This window comes from Pelmatolapia mariae, linkage group LG18 (assembly GCF_036321145.2).
Source record: "Pelmatolapia mariae isolate MD_Pm_ZW linkage group LG18, Pm_UMD_F_2, whole genome shotgun sequence".
In the NCBI taxonomy this organism is placed as follows: domain Eukaryota; kingdom Metazoa; phylum Chordata; class Actinopteri; order Cichliformes; family Cichlidae; genus Pelmatolapia; species Pelmatolapia mariae.
Genome location: NC_086243.1, coordinates 13,480,359 through 13,497,615, shown reverse-complemented (window position 1 = coordinate 13,497,615; position 17,257 = coordinate 13,480,359). Strand labels below are relative to the sequence as shown.

General features: G+C 43.1%; 1 protein-coding gene across 3 annotated transcripts; it reads right to left on the bottom strand.

Annotated features, from left to right (window-relative positions):
- Window positions 1–755: 755 nt before the first annotated feature.
- Window positions 756–13,012, bottom strand: LOC134616675 (hepatocyte nuclear factor 6). 3 transcript variants are annotated; one of them, XM_063461615.1, is made up of 3 exons: window positions 11,929–13,012; window positions 7,258–7,346; window positions 3,320–3,532 (listed from the first exon to the last, which is right to left on the bottom strand). In XM_063461615.1, the coding sequence occupies exons 1-3, from the start codon at window positions 13,007–13,009 to the stop codon at window positions 3,434–3,436; spliced, it is 1,269 nt and encodes a 422-aa protein (XP_063317685.1). In that variant the 5' UTR covers window positions 13,010–13,012; the 3' UTR covers window positions 3,320–3,433. The 3 variants fall into 3 exon arrangements, with proteins under 3 accessions (XP_063317684.1, XP_063317685.1, XP_063317686.1); XM_063461616.1 differs by having other exon boundaries at window positions 3,436–3,532; window positions 7,253–7,346; XM_063461614.1 differs by lacking the exon at window positions 7,258–7,346 and having other exon boundaries at window positions 756–3,532.
- Window positions 13,013–17,257: the final 4,245 nt, after the last annotated feature.

The following is a 17,257-nucleotide window of genomic DNA, read 5'->3' as shown; positions in this document are numbered from 1 at the left end:
TTTCAGTCTTAAAAAAGGACTCCGTGCAAATCTACACACAATTTAAAAAAAATAAATAAAAAACTGGAAAGCTGTCAAACCAAAAACCAGCTTAAACTCCACACTTTGTTTCATAGAAATTATAAATAAAACCCCCCAAACAATCATTTTGTTGTGACTTTAATGTCACGCTCATTGCTAAACATTGTCCTTATTGTTTCACTACATTAACTTTTACAGTCAAGATTTGAGGTATATCAAGATGAACTGTCTACACATGCCTGCCTTGTTGTAATGCTACCCTGGAAAGAGGGACCAGCCAAGAGGGGGGAGCGGGGGAGGATCACCAATGTGCATCATGTGTCGTCAGGAGATGGAAGATTTCTTTTTTTTTTTTTTTTTTTGGTTTCTGTTTTTTTCTGTTTTCAGACCAGTTAAATTGAAATGGTGGCCAACGAGAGACAGGAAAGAGCAGGACTGAAGGGCTTTGTAAACAGTTAAATACACACATACACACACCGACTCTCGGATTACAAATGACACAAAAATATCTCTGGGAGGAGTGTGTGTGCGCGTGTGTGTATCGTGAAGAGAGGACTTGGTGAGATGACATGATCTCATCGGTGTGTAACAAAAAAACGGAATGGCAAGCGATCGTTTCCCCTCACTGTGTGAAAAGAAGTGCTGAGAGTCCAAAAAAGTGGCCCTTTAATATCACGAGGACCCCTCCAGTGCCGCACCCCCTTCACCCAGTGTGTCCCCCCTACACCCCCTCATTTAAACGTGTGTGTGCATATTTGTGTGTGATCAGAGCAGTCCATCCCCTGGTTGAAGGAAAAAGGCACTCAACTCTTCCCACATAACAAACAGGCTGTGTTTGCTATGCAAGCACGACTGCTCCGTGGAAGTGCGTGCATCCAAATCTGCATCTGTCTGCAACTCTGCATGTGTGTGTGTGTGTGTGTGTGTCTGTGTGTGTGTGTGTGTGTGTGTGTGTGTGTGTGTGTACATCCCAGGTCCAGTGTGAACACAGCAGGCGTGGATTATCTTTGGTATTTACGGCTGGGTCACTGTCTGGTTATTTTCTGTGAGGTAGCCACACACACACATATTTCCCTCACCGACACTCTGCTTTGGGTTTTAACTTTTTTTTTAAAATGCAGTTTTCCTCCGTCTAGACTCCAAAATCATTCCCAAATGACAACAACCTGTTTCCGTGCACTACACCTCCCAGTTTATGGGTTTATGGAGAATGTCACTTGCTACCTTCCAGTCTCATGATGGGCCTCTGATGCTGCCGCCTCCCCTGCTTCACCCTTTCTCCTCCTGTCTGTGTCTCCTCCCTTATATGATTATCTCCCGCTAGAAGATGCTACACAACAAGTGGCTTTGCCCACACACACACACACACACAGAAAAAAATGTTATAAAAAGACACAAAAAAAATCAGGCAATTCATATGGTGACCAAAGAAAACAATCAGCAGAGGAATGCAGTGACTGTCCATTTCAAAGAGGTCAAAGTTTAAAGATCAAGGAAGAGGTCCTTCACATCCACGCAGTCCGTTTGTTCCATCAAACAGGTATTCACAAATATGCACAGTTTGTCTCTGTTTGGTATCCCTTCCTTGTCTGTGCATAGGATCAGTCTATGACATGATGATTTGTCTGTTTTGATTTTGTTTCATTTTTTTTATCTTTAAGTTCTTACATTTTGTCAACAAGGTGCTTCTTTATATATTGTTTCAGCACAACATAGCACAATAGTCACGAGAAAGAAACCATGTGTCTATGGTACTATTATTACCCGCATCAATTAGTTGGGGAGGGGGAAAAGAAAATGAAAGAAAGACACATATCAAGAGAGTAGATAAATTGAGAATAGATAAGACAGAGAGAAAGAGAGATGAAATTAAAGATTATTTACAGACATTTCCATTGTGTTTCATGTGGATCACATCAATGTTTTTCTTTTCTTTTTTTAGTTTTTTTTCTGAGGTATGAAATAGGCAAACATGCCGTATAGTGCTCACAATTTGTAGGTGTGTAATGACACAGACCAGACACTGCAGGGCACACTGGGGGTGGGGGGGACTAAGTGGGCTGCATCTGTTCTCTGATTATCATAAAGAGGCAAACATCATTGGCACTCAGGATCCTATATTGTGACATTTGACCTCTGTGTTTGGCCGCTAGAACAGAATGCACCCACCTTCCCTCACTCCCTTCACTCGAGGACAACACTTTTTTTATGTGTGGCATGTCATCCCTGTTTGATTGTTCTCCTTTTTGTAACCTGAAAATAACCTTTCAAGTGACTATGCAGTCTGTGGCCGTGCAGCCACTCAGTGTATATAAAGAAGCAAACATTCAGCATGTGTGTCATTGGATGTTTGGATGAGTGTGTTTGAACCATTTCTCCTCCTGTTTGGTTCTCTGGGTGGCAATCTGCAGCTGTGTGAGGAGCAACGCCGGCGCGCTGAGAACAGGTTGGCGTGTGGTTAGACTGGGCAGCAGATGGCGCTGTTACTCCGACGTGCAGCGGGCTGAGTGGCTGCAGAGGAATAGTAATAATAATAATCATAATAATAATAATACACCCCCACTGTGGGCGATGTGAACGTTACGCACAGGTAGCGGACGATCTGCGGAGATCGTTTCACGTATACGTCACACATAAACGCACCTCTCAATCAGTCTCAGCGTGGCACTGAAACGCGGGTGTCGCTGATCGCAGGCCTGCAGATACACCTGCTGTATGATTATTTGTGAAGACCGCTCCAGGCCTGTTGTCTTTAAAGCTACTTGTTTCCTGACGCAAAACCCTCTCTCTCTCTCTCTCTCTCTTTCTCTCTTGTCCATGTTTCCACGCACACCCACAGCGCGGTTAGTGTAAATGGATGCTCTTTGGTTTTTCAGGATGATTTTTTTTTTCCTGACGGCTACATGTGGTTGTTGGATCTTTGGTTTCAAGAGTCACATTTTGAAAATGCAAGTTAGCCCCTAAGAGTGGCATTCGGGTCAAAAGATAACACCGAGAAGGTCTGATCCATCTGCACAGAGTCCTCGGTACTCTGAACAGATGGATCAGTTGAGTGGTCTGAAGCCACAGCGCTCGGTAGCTCTGCAGTGACGGAGAGTCTTAGCAGAAAGGAACCCTCCATCCTCTCTACATCCGTCCTGCAGACGTCAGGCCTTGGAGAAGGAGACAGCAGAGGAGGTACCGGGTTGGATTGGTGAGGCGCCGTTATTGTTGTTGTTGTTGCTGCTGTTTCCGTGGGGTGTGTGCACGTGGCCGTGCGCCCCGAGACTGTGCTCCTCTACGTCCCAGCGCTCTGGACAACGGCGGCGTGAGTTCATGAAGAAGTTGGAGACGGTGGAGAGCTCCAGGCCCAGCTGCTGGGAGATTGTGAGCTGCATCTCCTTGGAGGGCCGGCGGTTCTCTCTGAAGATGGCTACCAAGGTGCGACGCTGCAGGTCGGTGAAGACCAGTCGCTGCTTCTTTGGCACCTGGTTCCGCTCCCGTCCTCGGTCCTCCTCCTTGCGTTTACATGCTGGAGAGAAGAGAGAGACGGGAGAAGGGAGGAAGGGAGAGAAGAATCACATGTTATATGTCATATATAGTGGAGCACAAAATACATATGATGCAGATAATATATACATTTAACATAATACTTAGGGAATAATAGCGGGGGTCGAAGGGAAATAGCAACAAAAAGCAGAGTGTAGAACCAAAAAGTTTAAAAGTGGTTATTTATGATCATGTTTCAGTGTGATGATGAAGTCCTGATGCTTAAGCAGAATGTGTTTAGGCCTGCATCACGATCTCTAATTGGCTATTTGAAAAGGGCACATTATGGGAACAGATTGCTCTGTGTGTGTGAAACAGGAGCATGCGCAAGCTACAAAAGAAAGAATGAGAAGCAGGAAGACAGAGAGGAGAGGAGCAGATCGAATTTAAATATTTAAAATGTGATTTAGTCTATACTACGGGCTGCCTTTTGAGTGAGAAGTTGTTAAACTATATTAAAATAATATCTAAACCTCACAGGTTTCTGTTTCAGGCGGGGTTATCCTGATATCAATGACAGAGTTTTTGTAGATTTCCAAACTAATGTTCAGCATTTAAAATCCAATATTATTGCTATTTAGGTTGCCAAACACGCTCTAAGTGTTGAGATTGATTTCCGAACAGGTCTAGTTTTGTCCATTTAAATCACCAATTTTGCGGGTGTGAAACTTGCTAACAGCGGCCTTATCTTTAAGCTGTGCTGTGTCTTCCCCTGGTAAAGTCAAATTTGAGACTTGGTTAATTAAGCGGGGTTTTTCTTGCACCATTTATATTAATAACAGGAACTGGAAATGAGCACTCAGATCTCTTACTGTTCCTGAATGTTACACTACATATTCCCGTTGGTTACTACCTGGTGTTGCACAGAACATAACATGAACAGTAACACTTGCTTATTGAGACGGATCTGAAATCTCTAGACGTTTATTTCAAATGTGTGGTGACATGAGATATGTGACATGAGGAGGAGAGGAAATATGTCTAAAACCTGTGCAGGACTGAGTTATAACTCACCTGCATGTGGATTTGAAGTATTTATGTATGTAAACAATTTGGCTTGATTTGTGACTAATCGAGAAATAACGCGGTTATGGTGAATAGAGTAGTGTGATCGTGGATGTGTGTGTGCCTTGCTGAAACTGGTGGAGATGTGAAATGCTGACAAAGAAGCGGTCTGCCGTGCCTGGATGCACCGTCAGTAGGCTCGGCTCTGGCTGTGGAGACTGGAGGGAGTCTGTTCTGTTCTGCTGCCCTAAAAAGCTGCAATGATCGATTTTCCGCGGTTTTCTCCCGAACACGTGGTCCAGTAATCAGGGCTCCCTTCCCCACCCGATCGATCCCCATCGATCCGCGAGAACTCGGTGGTGTGTATGTGCGCGCGCGTGTGTGTGTGTGTTGGGGGGGGGGGGGGGGGGGGCGTGCGCTCGGGCTGGGGAGTGTAGCTCGCGAACGCGCCTTGTGACAGACAGATGAGAAGAAATTGTTAATCTTTGGAAGAACAAAGAAAATGTGGCAGTCATCCAGTCTGGGTGCTTTTGAATTTGGGGGGGGGGGGGTCTCAGATAGGTCACTGAATACATATAGTTTTTAGGCCATATAAAGTGTGTGCGCGTGCACGAGATTGAGTTTGGGGATGTGCCTTGAAAAGCACCAAGGGAATGAAGGAATGATCACTGATATTTACCCCAGTGCCAGTGTTGGATGATTGTCAGTGTGTGTGTGTGCGTGTGCGTGTGTGTGTGTGTGTGTGTGTGTGTGTGTGTGTGTGTGTGTGTGTGTGTGTGTGCAGGGAAAGAATGAGAAGAAGGAAAGGTGGGGGTGGGGGCAGAAGATAAATAAGACTGGCTGCAGTGTGGAGGTGGTGGTGTATGCAAATGATTGATGACTTTACAGCAGGTTTAGACAACAGCAGTAAACAGATTTGACTGTGAGGTGGGGATCAATATAAATGTGCACATGTGTATGCATGCATGCGCGCGTGCACGTGTGCGAATGGTCATTGTTCACGCTTTGTTACTGCAAGCACAAGCAGAATTACCAAGATATTGTTCCTCAGCTGAATGTAGGTTATGTGCTCGTCCCTGCATTGTATCCTCCATCCCTCCTCTCGACTTCCTCAACTCTTTTCCTCTTGTTGTTTTTCTCAATTGTTTTAATTTGCCCCCGGATTGATAGCCCCCATATTGATTGATCCGCACTTCAGAACCATTTCATGGAACGTTTATTCAATTGGTTCAGGCCCAGCCATGCCAGAATCTCCTGAAGGCTCTCTAAGTGCTGTCTCAAACCAAACTCAATACTCCCTAATGTAATGACTGAATGCTAGTGCTAATATAGTGATAATTTAATATGTAATGCCTGTTTTCGAACAACTTGTGCTACCGGCCATTTTACAATGCCAACACCACTCTGGGTCTCCTCCATCAGCTCAGATGCTGCTCTGCAGCACAGAGGCCTGTGTGCAGTGCCTGCAAAACACATCTGCCGAGGAGTTAGCACAAGTCCTGGGCCCGCAATGGTCAGTGCATATCTCAGATAATCAATCAATTTCAAATGAGACTCCTTGAACGTCCCTCGCCGCGGTAAGAGACACGGGACCACAGGGAAGGAAAAGTGGGGGCTGCTCATTAAAGCGACCTCTCTTGAGACAAGAACCAAACTGTTATTGGTTATCTTTAGTGTGTCTCATTACTAAATGGGCTTTTCTGAAGAGACAAGCAGTCTCAAGTGACAGTTGCGCATGTCATCTCTTTCATATGTCCCTGGTGTCAGCGGTGCCAAAGGTATTAGGGTAACCGCCACTTTGTTTAATCTCAACCGCTTACTGATCAGAACTCGCTGGCTGTTCGGTGTGTTAAGCTGCACTTGTGCCTCGTTTAAGAGCACCTCGGCTTTATGACTGTGGCTGCCGGTGGCTGCTGTCTCTGCTTTCCCCTTCAGTGTGTGTGAATGTGCGCAAGTGGGCAGTAGGTGTGCACACATGCGCGAACCTACGCGTTTCAACACTCTGCTTAGAATAACATAAATAAATCGACAATTACCCGATTAAAATGATTGGACTGATATACACGTTTTGTTTCTAAACTTTAACTGCTTAACTTTAGAGGTCCCACACCTGTCACGCACACCACTCGTGACTGGCTCCTGTAGCTCCTGATCCTGTGTTAAAATGAGAGCATCTGGAAACTTTCTTGCCAAAAACTCTGCACAGTATAGGTCAATTGGAAACAACAAGAGGTAAAACACATTTTAGGTAGTCGTGTGTGAAAGCAGTCGATTAGAGATATTTGGTGTTGTTTTGTTTTGTTTGTTTGCTTGTTTATACCAGGAAACGAATAGAGTTTTCGTGTGAAGACTCTCTGGCCGGTGTGCATTGAAATGTTCAGTGTGCAGGAGGAAACATGAGATTCTCCGATCTCATCAGCTTTATGTCCTCGAGCCTCGAGAGATGAAAGCCAATAAGTGGATGTGAGTTACAATTAAAAGATCTTCTCTGGCCTGTGTTTCCTTTGATTTGGGAAAATGAAAATGCACAAGGCAACTCGTTTAATGTTACAGGAGAGTATTATGTGTCTTACCTGTGTGTGTGTGTGTGTGTGTGTGTGTGTGTGTGTGTGTGTGTGTGTGTGTGTGTGTGTGTGTGTGTGTGTGTGTGTGTGTGTGTGTGTGCAGGTGGGGCGTGAGGGGCAGACGGTGAACTAACCGCACCGTGCTGCTGCTAGTCGACGCCTGGACGGACGGATGAGATCGGGCTTTGTGTGCGGTGAGACGGGCCCTCTCCCGCCCTGGACGGACTACTGCAGGCGAGAAACAGTTTGGTGTCAATCACTCTCTGTCACACCTCCTCAGATGTACGGTTATTGATTATATTGATCAAGCTATAGGCCTATTCATTGCATTGCAGGGAAGTAAAGCGCCCGAATGACCCCTGCTCCCACCACAACACTGCGCAAGGCTGAAACCAAACCGCCTCTTCGTCCTTTAAAACGGGCTACCCTCAATTGATTAGGATTGGCTTATTTGAAAGCTGTCGTTTATTTCTCAGCTAAAGCCCGTGTTGTCCTGCTGAGACTAGTGATCGGCAGCTTTACAGAGTATTAGATCCTGTCTCGTAGTCCATAAAAGTCCTGTAAGCCCTGTAAACCAAGTTTTGCGCCTCTTCGTTTTTCTAAGATTTGTGTTTTTATTTTAAAAACGTAAAAATTAAATGCAGCATTCTCTCCACGGAGCACAAGCCTCAATCAAATAATTCGACAGTTTTTTGAGACTCTGAACACTGCGAATAAAGGAGAACAAAACGAATAAATCTTTGTAAACTAAGCTACAAAGAAGCCGCTGGGAAATGTTCCCGAAACGCTTAGAAAGACTTACAATCAAGCCGTTGTTTAATCTGGTAGAACTTTATTTCTTCGCTGATGACTGATTCATTTATAAACTTTATAGTTAAGCTTTAAATATTGGGCCCTCAAAGTGATCTCTCTGTTTCTTTTTTCCTGTGTGTTTTTTGAAGTTATTATCGGGAAGGTTTAATATAATCTCAGCCTTTAATGTAATAAAAGCAAAAAAACAACAAAACAAAACTGCACAATGTGTCTCTGATTTAGTAAGCAGTGTCCCGTCTGTAACAGACATGCAATAATATCTAACACAAACACACAAACTAACCAAAAAATATTTTTCAAGCACTTAAAAATACCTGGTGTACTGTAACTTATGAATGATATTATTATCTGGTCCCTATAAACAAGGACTATTTCTCTTCTCGGCCGTTTGGCTTAATGAACACATTTTCTACTCAAATTAAAGGGAAATTCTAGATAACGATAAAATGAGTTCTGGCTTACACATATCTCCGAGACAAATGCTCTCTGACACACAGAACATCTGCAGGGACTCTAAAGTCAAGTCAGTTTAATTTGTGATAACTTTTAAGAAAGAGCTTAAAAAGATTAAAAGGTTGGAGCTGAAAAGCTGTAATTCAGTCCTGACTAATGCAGTTTTATTGGTTGGGTGTTTGCACCTTTAACACCGAAATGCTGCTGTGAGGGATTAGAAGGAGCTGTCCTTTCAGCACCACCAGGCCTTTTACAAACTGCCATGAGCAACATAAGGTTTAACAAAACAAGGTGCTGCAAATGGATAATTAAGAAACTTAAGGTACTAACAGATGTTTATTTATGTGTTTATTATTTAACACAAGTCCTGATTTCTACTCTAAAGAAGGTAAATTTGATATATTTCAACCACATATCCTCCTTATGGGCATCAGTTCTTAAACAAAATGCATCACCTTCTTATTACCACACATCTTTTTTCTATGTATTCTACAACCAGCTCATTTTTATTACTTGTATGCGAATTAAAATATTTGGCTAGAGGTTGTTTTAAATGTTTATGAAGCTATATAGAGCTTCTTTTGGTGTTGTACTGTATTGCCAATCTAAGTCGCAGCACATTAAGCCGCAGTCATACAGTGTGTCAAAATATTTGACACCACTGTGCCAGGAGTGGCTATTCAAAATGAGTTCTGTCTGTTACAGAGAGAGATGACCAGAGAGCAGGGATGAATTAAGGCTGGGAGGCAAAGACTCTGCTCTGCTGGTACAGAGCCAGAAGAGAAGGAAGGGGGAGGCATAGAGGGAAGGAGAGAGAGAGAGAGAGAATATGAGAGAGCCGAAGAGAGCAGAAGAGAGGAAATCAATACCGATTCAGAGCGAGTCAGATAAGCCTGAACAATGTATAGTGCAGACGCACTCTATAACCCAGTCTTACACACACACACGTGTGCATGTGGAAGCATTCGCACAGACATACGCGCATGCATGTGTGCACACGCACTCAATGAAATGTGCTTGCAGGCCTTCCATAAAGATGCATTACAAACCCCATAAAGCATAGCAACCTTTAAAATCAAATGACATCACAACCTTGGATTGCTTTGAGGATTCGCTGACTTAAACAGAAAGCACTTACTCTGTCTCGGCAGGCAGCTGGATGCTCTGGTGCCCTTTGTCTACTGTAAGACCCTCCTAGGCTGTGATCTCTTTGTGTTTGTCTTTAGATATCAGCCTTCCAGCCCTTATTTCACTTGTTACAAATCTACAGTCGTGTTTCTCTTCTGGCTTCATAAATATCTGATTCGAGTTCTCAGCAGTGGGAGTCTACAGCATCCTTGTTGGTGTCAGAACTCTGCTATTGATGTTTCACAGGATGTTTAGGGTGTAAACAGCATTTTTGAAAACCACTTACACACCCTGTGCTGTGGGGTTTAGGCAGGAAGACTGCTGTGTGGTCCTCAGCTGTTAACCACAGATTTGACTTTGCTTACCTAGAAGATGCTGTTACAAGTGCTAACACAACCGCTGTCTGCCTCTCTCTTTCCTCCCCATCTCGCCTCCGTCTCTCTTATACTTATCAATTATTAAGGTCGGTATTGATCCTTTCACTACCCTGCCTCTATCTGGCTGTTCACACAAAGCCCAAACCTGCCTGCCCTTACTCAATCAATGGCATCTCCCAGCTCCTGCAGCCCTTTTTTCCACATGTCAGTTTTGCTTTTCTTGCTTTTGCACTTAAATCAAGTTGACTGAAGTTTTGTACATTCCAGTTTGTTCCATTTGGATTTCTCAGAAAATATGAGAAACAGAATACTGATATTAATCTTTCATGGCACGAGTAAGTTTGATGGGCATTAAGAGATGGCTCTGGTAAGAGGTAAGAGGATAGAAAATGGCTCAGTGCATTGTTTGACTATGAAGCAGCAGCTCTCATTCATCCTTTCCTCCAGTGAGCGTTTTTTTTTTGTTTTTGTTTTTTTTGTTGGTTTGTTTTGTTCTGTGGCGCCGAGCTCCTCGAGCCAAACAACCTGCCCGTCTGCCTGTTGCCAGGTTAACCACTGAAAGATTAGTGATATTATTGTCATGTGATGCAGAGAAGAAGAGAGGAGAGAGAGAAACACAGAAGGAGAGCACCAGGGAGTGGGAGAGAAGGGGGTTGGGAAGGGGAAACGGCCTTATTGATCTCCTATGTGCAAAGCCAGGCAAACACTGAAAGGACAGAGCAACACTATTAATGACACTCAAAGCCTCAGCTTCTAATCCTCATCTATCTATCTATCTATCTATCTATCTATCTATCTATCTATCTATCTATCTATCTATCTATCTATCTATCTATCTATCTATCTATCTATCTATCTATCTATTGTGCCCATATTTCCTTATTGGATTGCATTATCTTGTCTAAAATCAGAGCATTTCAGTGATACAGTGAAATCTTATTGGTTTGGACAGCTATTCCTTTCAGTAGCACAATCTCATAGCAAATATGTCATTTTAAAGGGAGGGAAAGGGAAACATTTCTTATTTGTTTTGGTAGTTTTTGTGGCTTTCAGCTTCACAAACTCTATATTCTCTACATTTTCTTGTTTGTACTTGTCCACGTTATCAATCCCCGCCCCAGTTTACAATCAATATTTCATCAGAACAGTTTGTGCAGCTCAAGGTTGCTTTGAAATAGATCTGGTGATCACATCTATGGGCTGCAGTAGTATTTTCCACATATTTCATTTTTTTAAATAAATATTTAGGTCTACATGTTTAATTTTCTGAATGGGAGCGTTAGTGATTTAAAGTTTGAAGTTTTAAAACACTGAAAATCACAGTTTCATTTTGCTGTTCTGACCCGCGTGGATATCCTGAGTTAAAGAAAAAAAGCGCGCCCTGGATCATACCTGCCCCTGTTCTAAATTTAAAGCTCGTGCTACCAGGCACTAAATGAAAAGCGGGAGAGATCTTGCGGTTATTGCGTCTTTCAGCTCCGATACGGGCATCGATCGGTGTGCCACATTTAAAAGGGAGAGTGGGAACTGGCGTATTGATCAGGCAGCCTGGGGTCACCCCGCTTCTCTCGCGCGCAACTAGTTGGCCCGGTAGCCCCACCAAAGCGCGTGCGCGTGCGCACACACAAACACATGCTCGTAAAACAGGCGTCTTGGGAGGACAACTATTTCGAGGTTTTATTGTGAATCAATTGCGATTTGCTGTGTGTCGATCAAAAACTACAGGCCTGCAAATTTAGTTTACAACAGCAAGTGTGGTGGACGCAGATGTGCTCAAAGCAGTCGCTATCAGGCGATAACTATTCCTAGACATCTGAGGGAAACACAAATAGATTTGTTTGCTGTCTTCACACAAATCATATTCGCTTGAAGGAATTGCGGGTATGGTTAATTACGTTGATGAAGCTGCTGTGCCTCTGCGCACCTTTGCTGGCTGAACTGTCCGTGGTGCTGAATCCTTCTATTTTATTTGAGAGGCGACGGTGGAAGACTGAACGCTTTTTATGTGAAGTAATAATGCTGAAGGGATTGTATATTACCTGCCAGCCTGAGAGCAGACATCCGCTGAAACTCGGGCTCCTGCAGCCACTTCCACATCCTTCTGAAGGTCTCCCGTCCTGACTTGAGCTTACTCCAAGGTTTGGGGTTCCGTAGCAGGTCCGAGAGGGTGCCCTGCGACCGGCTTAAGATCCTCTGGGCGAATATGGCCTGCGGGATGGAGTAGCGCTTCAGCTCTGCTGTTATTCTCTGTGCCACCTCCTTAGTGTTGATCTCCTCAGCCTGAATGCCTGACCCTGATACTCCTTGGCTGGGTCCGTGGCCGTGTCTCTCCCGGTCCCCCAGCATTACTGCGCCGTTTGCTTGCGAGTGAAGGTGACCGTGCGGGTGATGATGCATGCCGCTGATGTTGGAGATCATGCCGTGGCCATGTCCCCCTAAACTCCTGGCCAGATGCTCTTGGTCACTTCGGGACAGCATGGATGCGTGGGTCTCGAAGCCTGACACCGGAGAAAGCATCTTGGCGTCGGCGGGAAGGTGCGCGCTGGGGCCGTAGGCTGAGAGCGGCTGTTGGGAGTTGTGCAGAGAGCCCAGGCCGCTGGAAAGCGGGGACAGCGAGCCGTGGCCCATACCGGACACTGACATTTCTTTAGAGTAGTGACTGTACAGATTGCCCATGGAGGTAAGACCACGGTGGTCGTCCCGCATCAGCGTGAAGCTCCCACTCACGTTCCCGGCCGAGAGTCGTTGGTGGGCGGCAGCATGGTGGTGTGAATGCGGGTGGTGAAACTTGTCCGCCACTGTGGATATCGGAGGTAGATGCTGCAGGGGGGTCAGGGTTGTGTATGTGTTGCTAAGGCTCATCCCGGTTTCGCACATGCTGATGGACGGGTGCAGGTGTCCGGACAACGCGGACGGGTCTGTCCGGTAGTCTCCCCCGGACCCCTCCAGAAGCGAGGGCATGCCGGAGACCATGGCCGACCGCGCGCCGGGAGCGTGCGAGACAAGATTCCGGGGAGTAGAGCTGGGGGACGGCGACGGCCGAGCATGCGGAGAGTTCATGAGGTCTCCCGCCTGGGAGTGTGACGAGACGCTGTGAAGGTTCTCCATGGTGAGCTCCATGGCTGAAAGCATATATGTTCCCTTGTCCCACCCTCCCACCGTCTCCCCCTGTCTCTCCCTCTCACCGCTCTCTCACTCTCACTCAAACACACGCACTCTTTCTTACCCTCTAGCCCTGCCGGAGCAATAAAAATACCAACCCGTTAGAATGCCAATCCATTGATAACAATTATCCGACCAGTCCGGTGAGGTGAGGACGAGTTCTGTTCTGTCTGAAGCAGACACGGGACCGAGCGCCTCAGCGGCGTAGTGGCGTTCATGTGGCTAGGAGCTCTCCAGGGCTGTATCTCATCTCTGGTCCAACAGCGCTTCCACTAAGAGCAGGCTGAGCCTCGTACCAGAGAGCTGGGAGCGCGCATCTGTGTACTTAAAATGTTGGGCGGACACGAGCAGAGTCCCCCTCGCGGTCTACCGACCGAGTTTAAAACACAACGAGTCTAAATACAAAAAAATTAGAAAACAAAAAACACAAAATATCCGAGTTTTATCTGAGCCTGCATGATTATAGTTTGCAGAAGATTTAAAAATCACCCATAGAGCAGAACAACCTTTGTCATTTGATAGCGCGTGCACGTGCGCCTTCACCTGTGTGCGCGTGGCAGACACAGTCAGGACAGGTGAGGTCCAGTGACGCGGAATGTGTGTAAAATACAGTTGGTATCTGTTTATGGACGCGGGAGTTCCTAACAGATAAACTTTGTTTTCCCACGGACTGTATGGTTTTGCATTTATGCGCTTAGTGATAAACCTGATCGAAGTATTGATTGACAGAGATTAATGACGTGGCACAGGCCGGTTAGGGTGGTGGAGGGGGCGAGTGAAGGAGGTCACAAAGTTAGGATCGCAACGTTGCAGACCAATAAGAGAAGAGCTTGCTGGTTTGTTCACCAAAGTTCACCAAATTGGGATTTTTACCTCAGTGACGGATGCGCAAAATGACGAGATTATTTTTATTCCCAAATCGTTCATCAAGATTTTACAAATTAAAAATTAAATAAATCAATCAATTAAAGTTTAGGTAAATGACGGGAACATTTTAACAGGCAAATAAATATACAGAACCAATCAGAGCACAGCTTCCTGACTTTTGATCGCGTCGTAATTTTACATGAAATTAGTGATTTGAAGCAATTGAAGGTGAAGCTGTAAGGTCTTTATTGAACATAATAATAATAATAATAAGAAGAAAAACAAGAAGAAGAAGGAGAAGAAGAATTGTACACTCATCTTTTTGTTTGCAGACATATGTTTATTATTATCTGTCCCTAATTGGACACTCGGACAGTTTCTCGGTGCCGGTGACTGATGTTTATACTATCCGCTTCATTCAGCTCCGACCGATATGCAGATGCTGCCCGTCTTTGTGCGTGCGTGTGTGTGTGTGTGTGTGTGTGTGTGTGTGTGTGTGTGTGTGTGTGTGTGTGTGTGTGTATCTCACTTGTAAACGGTTTCCTTAGACATCTCAGTTTTAATATTGTGCCAGATTTGTGTTTATTTATTTATTTATTCATTTGTTTATTTATAGTTTTTCGAGGCCAACGCGTTTGTATTATAATATTTTATGTATTTGTTTTGTTTTAGTTTAGGAAGAGAGAAGTAAAGAAACCACAAACCCACGAAAGAAAGACGTGAGAAAGACATCAGCAGTTTTAGGCCTCATCCATCTGTACTGCGGTTAATTTATTACAGAACATAAAAGAGATTTTTTTTAAAAGGCAGTGTGAATGAAGTCAGCCAAAGTACCAAATTAGGCAAGATACAGAATTTTAAAAATAAATAAATAAATATTATTATTATTATTATTATTATACCTTATAACCATTTCTGAAGACATTTATGATGAAAATCTTTATTTTTTGTGACTGCATGCTGAACTTTGCTTGTTTTTCGATTTTTTTTTTTATTCAACGTGGAGCTTTATTTACAGGCCTAAAAATAGAAATTGTGGGCTATATTGTAAATATTTCACACCTTGGAACGGTTCGAAATTAAAATACTTATATGTGATAAGAAAAGCGGACACACAAACACACACACACACACACACACACTTGTTTTATTAGCAGAGGTGTGCTTTGCCCTGTGTGGCTAAGCTGGGGGGTTTTTTTGTTTTTTGTTTTTTTTTAATTTATATTTGCAGATGTATTTTTATTAATCAATAATACTGATTGCTATTGGCAAATAATACTTTTTAAGATATAATTATAATATAGAAGGAATTTTTTTTTTATTTAAAAAAAAATCTTCCATTCCAACGAGTCTTTCTGGATTTCATTAACCCCCCACCTCCCCCCCGAAGATGATATTGATCTCATCGCTCTATATATCGATCATCGATCATTTCAGCCTCCATCGGTGCTGTTTCCTAAACACTGAGGCATTTGTTTGAGATCGTTTCAGCGGTGACCTGTAGCGTGTGAATGTTTGACAACAGAAAAATGCTGAAAAATAAATGTCAGCTGTTTGTTTTCTGTTCAAGACAAAAATAAAATAAAATAAAACCTAAACTCAGCGCGGTTAATAATAATATCCGCCTTGGCCTTTAATTTAGATTCATGCATTGACGAGGTCCACAAGCAAGAGTTTTTATTCCGTTATTGTTTCATTCGTTGTCGGTATGTGGTACCAAGCCGGAGATAGACGATCGCAACACAATACACCACACTTTTGCGCGCGCGCGCGCGCGAGCGCGCGCGTGTGTGTGTGTGTAGCTGTATATTCCGGTATTTTTCAGCCAGGTATATTGTATTCAGTGTAGTTTTGATAAACGCAGTGTGGATCTGAGAGAAGTCGCGGTTCCTGTTGCATATACAGGGAGACCATTATAACAGAGCAATAATAAATGTAGCACAACACATGAAATGATTAGAATCAAATTAAATGTTTCATATGTAGCTTCTGGATGAAAAGAATCTGCTTTCTACAGTTCATCAGCAGAAAAAAACATACATGGTTATAATAATACACACACAATCCAGATATTTATCAAAGAAAGACTGGCTGGCAAAACCAAAAATGTCCTTTTCTACAAGAACCATCTTGCAAACAAAAAGGCAAACAGGAAAGAAGAGCGGCAGTAAATATATTTGTGCTCAGGTGCATCATTGGTTACCCCGCAGCCTATTTACTGGCAAACACAATAATGGCTTCAGAAACTTTGCTGTATGGTTATCAAAACATGTTAAATTGACTGCATTCTGTGCAAATCTATAACTATTGATTGTAATTTTGTTTCTGTGAGATATGCAATCCACAGCTAAAAATCTAAGCCATCCACGTGAGGCAGAAACACGAAAGTTTACAAAAAAATAACAAATTTGAAACGAGCTTTTCAGCATTTTTTAGCTGGTGTGTTGTCAGGAACTGGTGAAAGTGCAGCATCCTGTTGGATAAATCCAGCACAGACATTTCACACTCACAGTTGGGGAGCAAAAAAGTAAAAGAGTGTATGAAAGAGTGTATATAACGAAGAATTAAACGATATATATAAACATTTAAATTTATCATTTAATTCTTTGTTACTTTTTAAGTAAACACGTTTTAATTTTCAAATACTGAGTTAGTCAGTGTCACAGTATATCTTTTTTAAAATTCATATAATGAGAAATGCTTTGATTTTTTTTTTTTTACTTTCTTTTCTATCAGAAGAAACCTATCTCAGTTTTTCTTACAACATGTGAGACATTTTAAATTTAGCATGATGTTGAAAACCTTGTTTGGAGTGAGAAAATAAATGTAATCTCCAGTGTTCTGGTTTAAACCTGATATGAAACACTTTATAGATTCATTAAGCGGCGTCTGGGTTTTGCCTGTAACAGTTATATTGCTGTAGTCTGCATATTTTCTAAAGCCTGCTTCTGTCTATAGATAAATTAATTTAATTCGTCTTTGGGTGAGGGAACAATAAAGCCTAAAGACTGAAACTCTGTAGCCTCACCATAGAAATATGTTGGCCTTATTTAAATGGAATATGACAGAGAAAAAAAGGGAATCATTTAAATATAAAATCCTCATATTTCTGTAGTGTTTGTAAAACAATTTTAAAAAAAAAACATAAGACTTAAAGTGCATGTTTGCTTTTGGATGTTTTGGTGCCGTTAAGGACTATGAAGAATCTTAATGGTTAAAGCAAATTAATTTTAATACTGAAATACAGAATACATATTTTAACTCTATATTTTAAGTCAAGGATAAACTCCCTGCTTCAGATCCTGAGACCCCACTTTCTCTTTTATTTCTAACTGTCTT

Bases quoted from the DNA above. Each gene is read 5' to 3' on its own strand.
- LOC134616675 (XM_063461614.1), bottom strand. From the start codon at position 13,009: ATGGAGCTCACCATGGAGAACCTTCACAGCGTCTCGTCACACTCCCAG. The intron at 3,533-11,928 runs GTAATATACAAT...TCTTCTCTCCAG, and splicing joins GTCTGCTCTCAGGCTGGCAG to CATGTAAACGCAAGGAGGAG.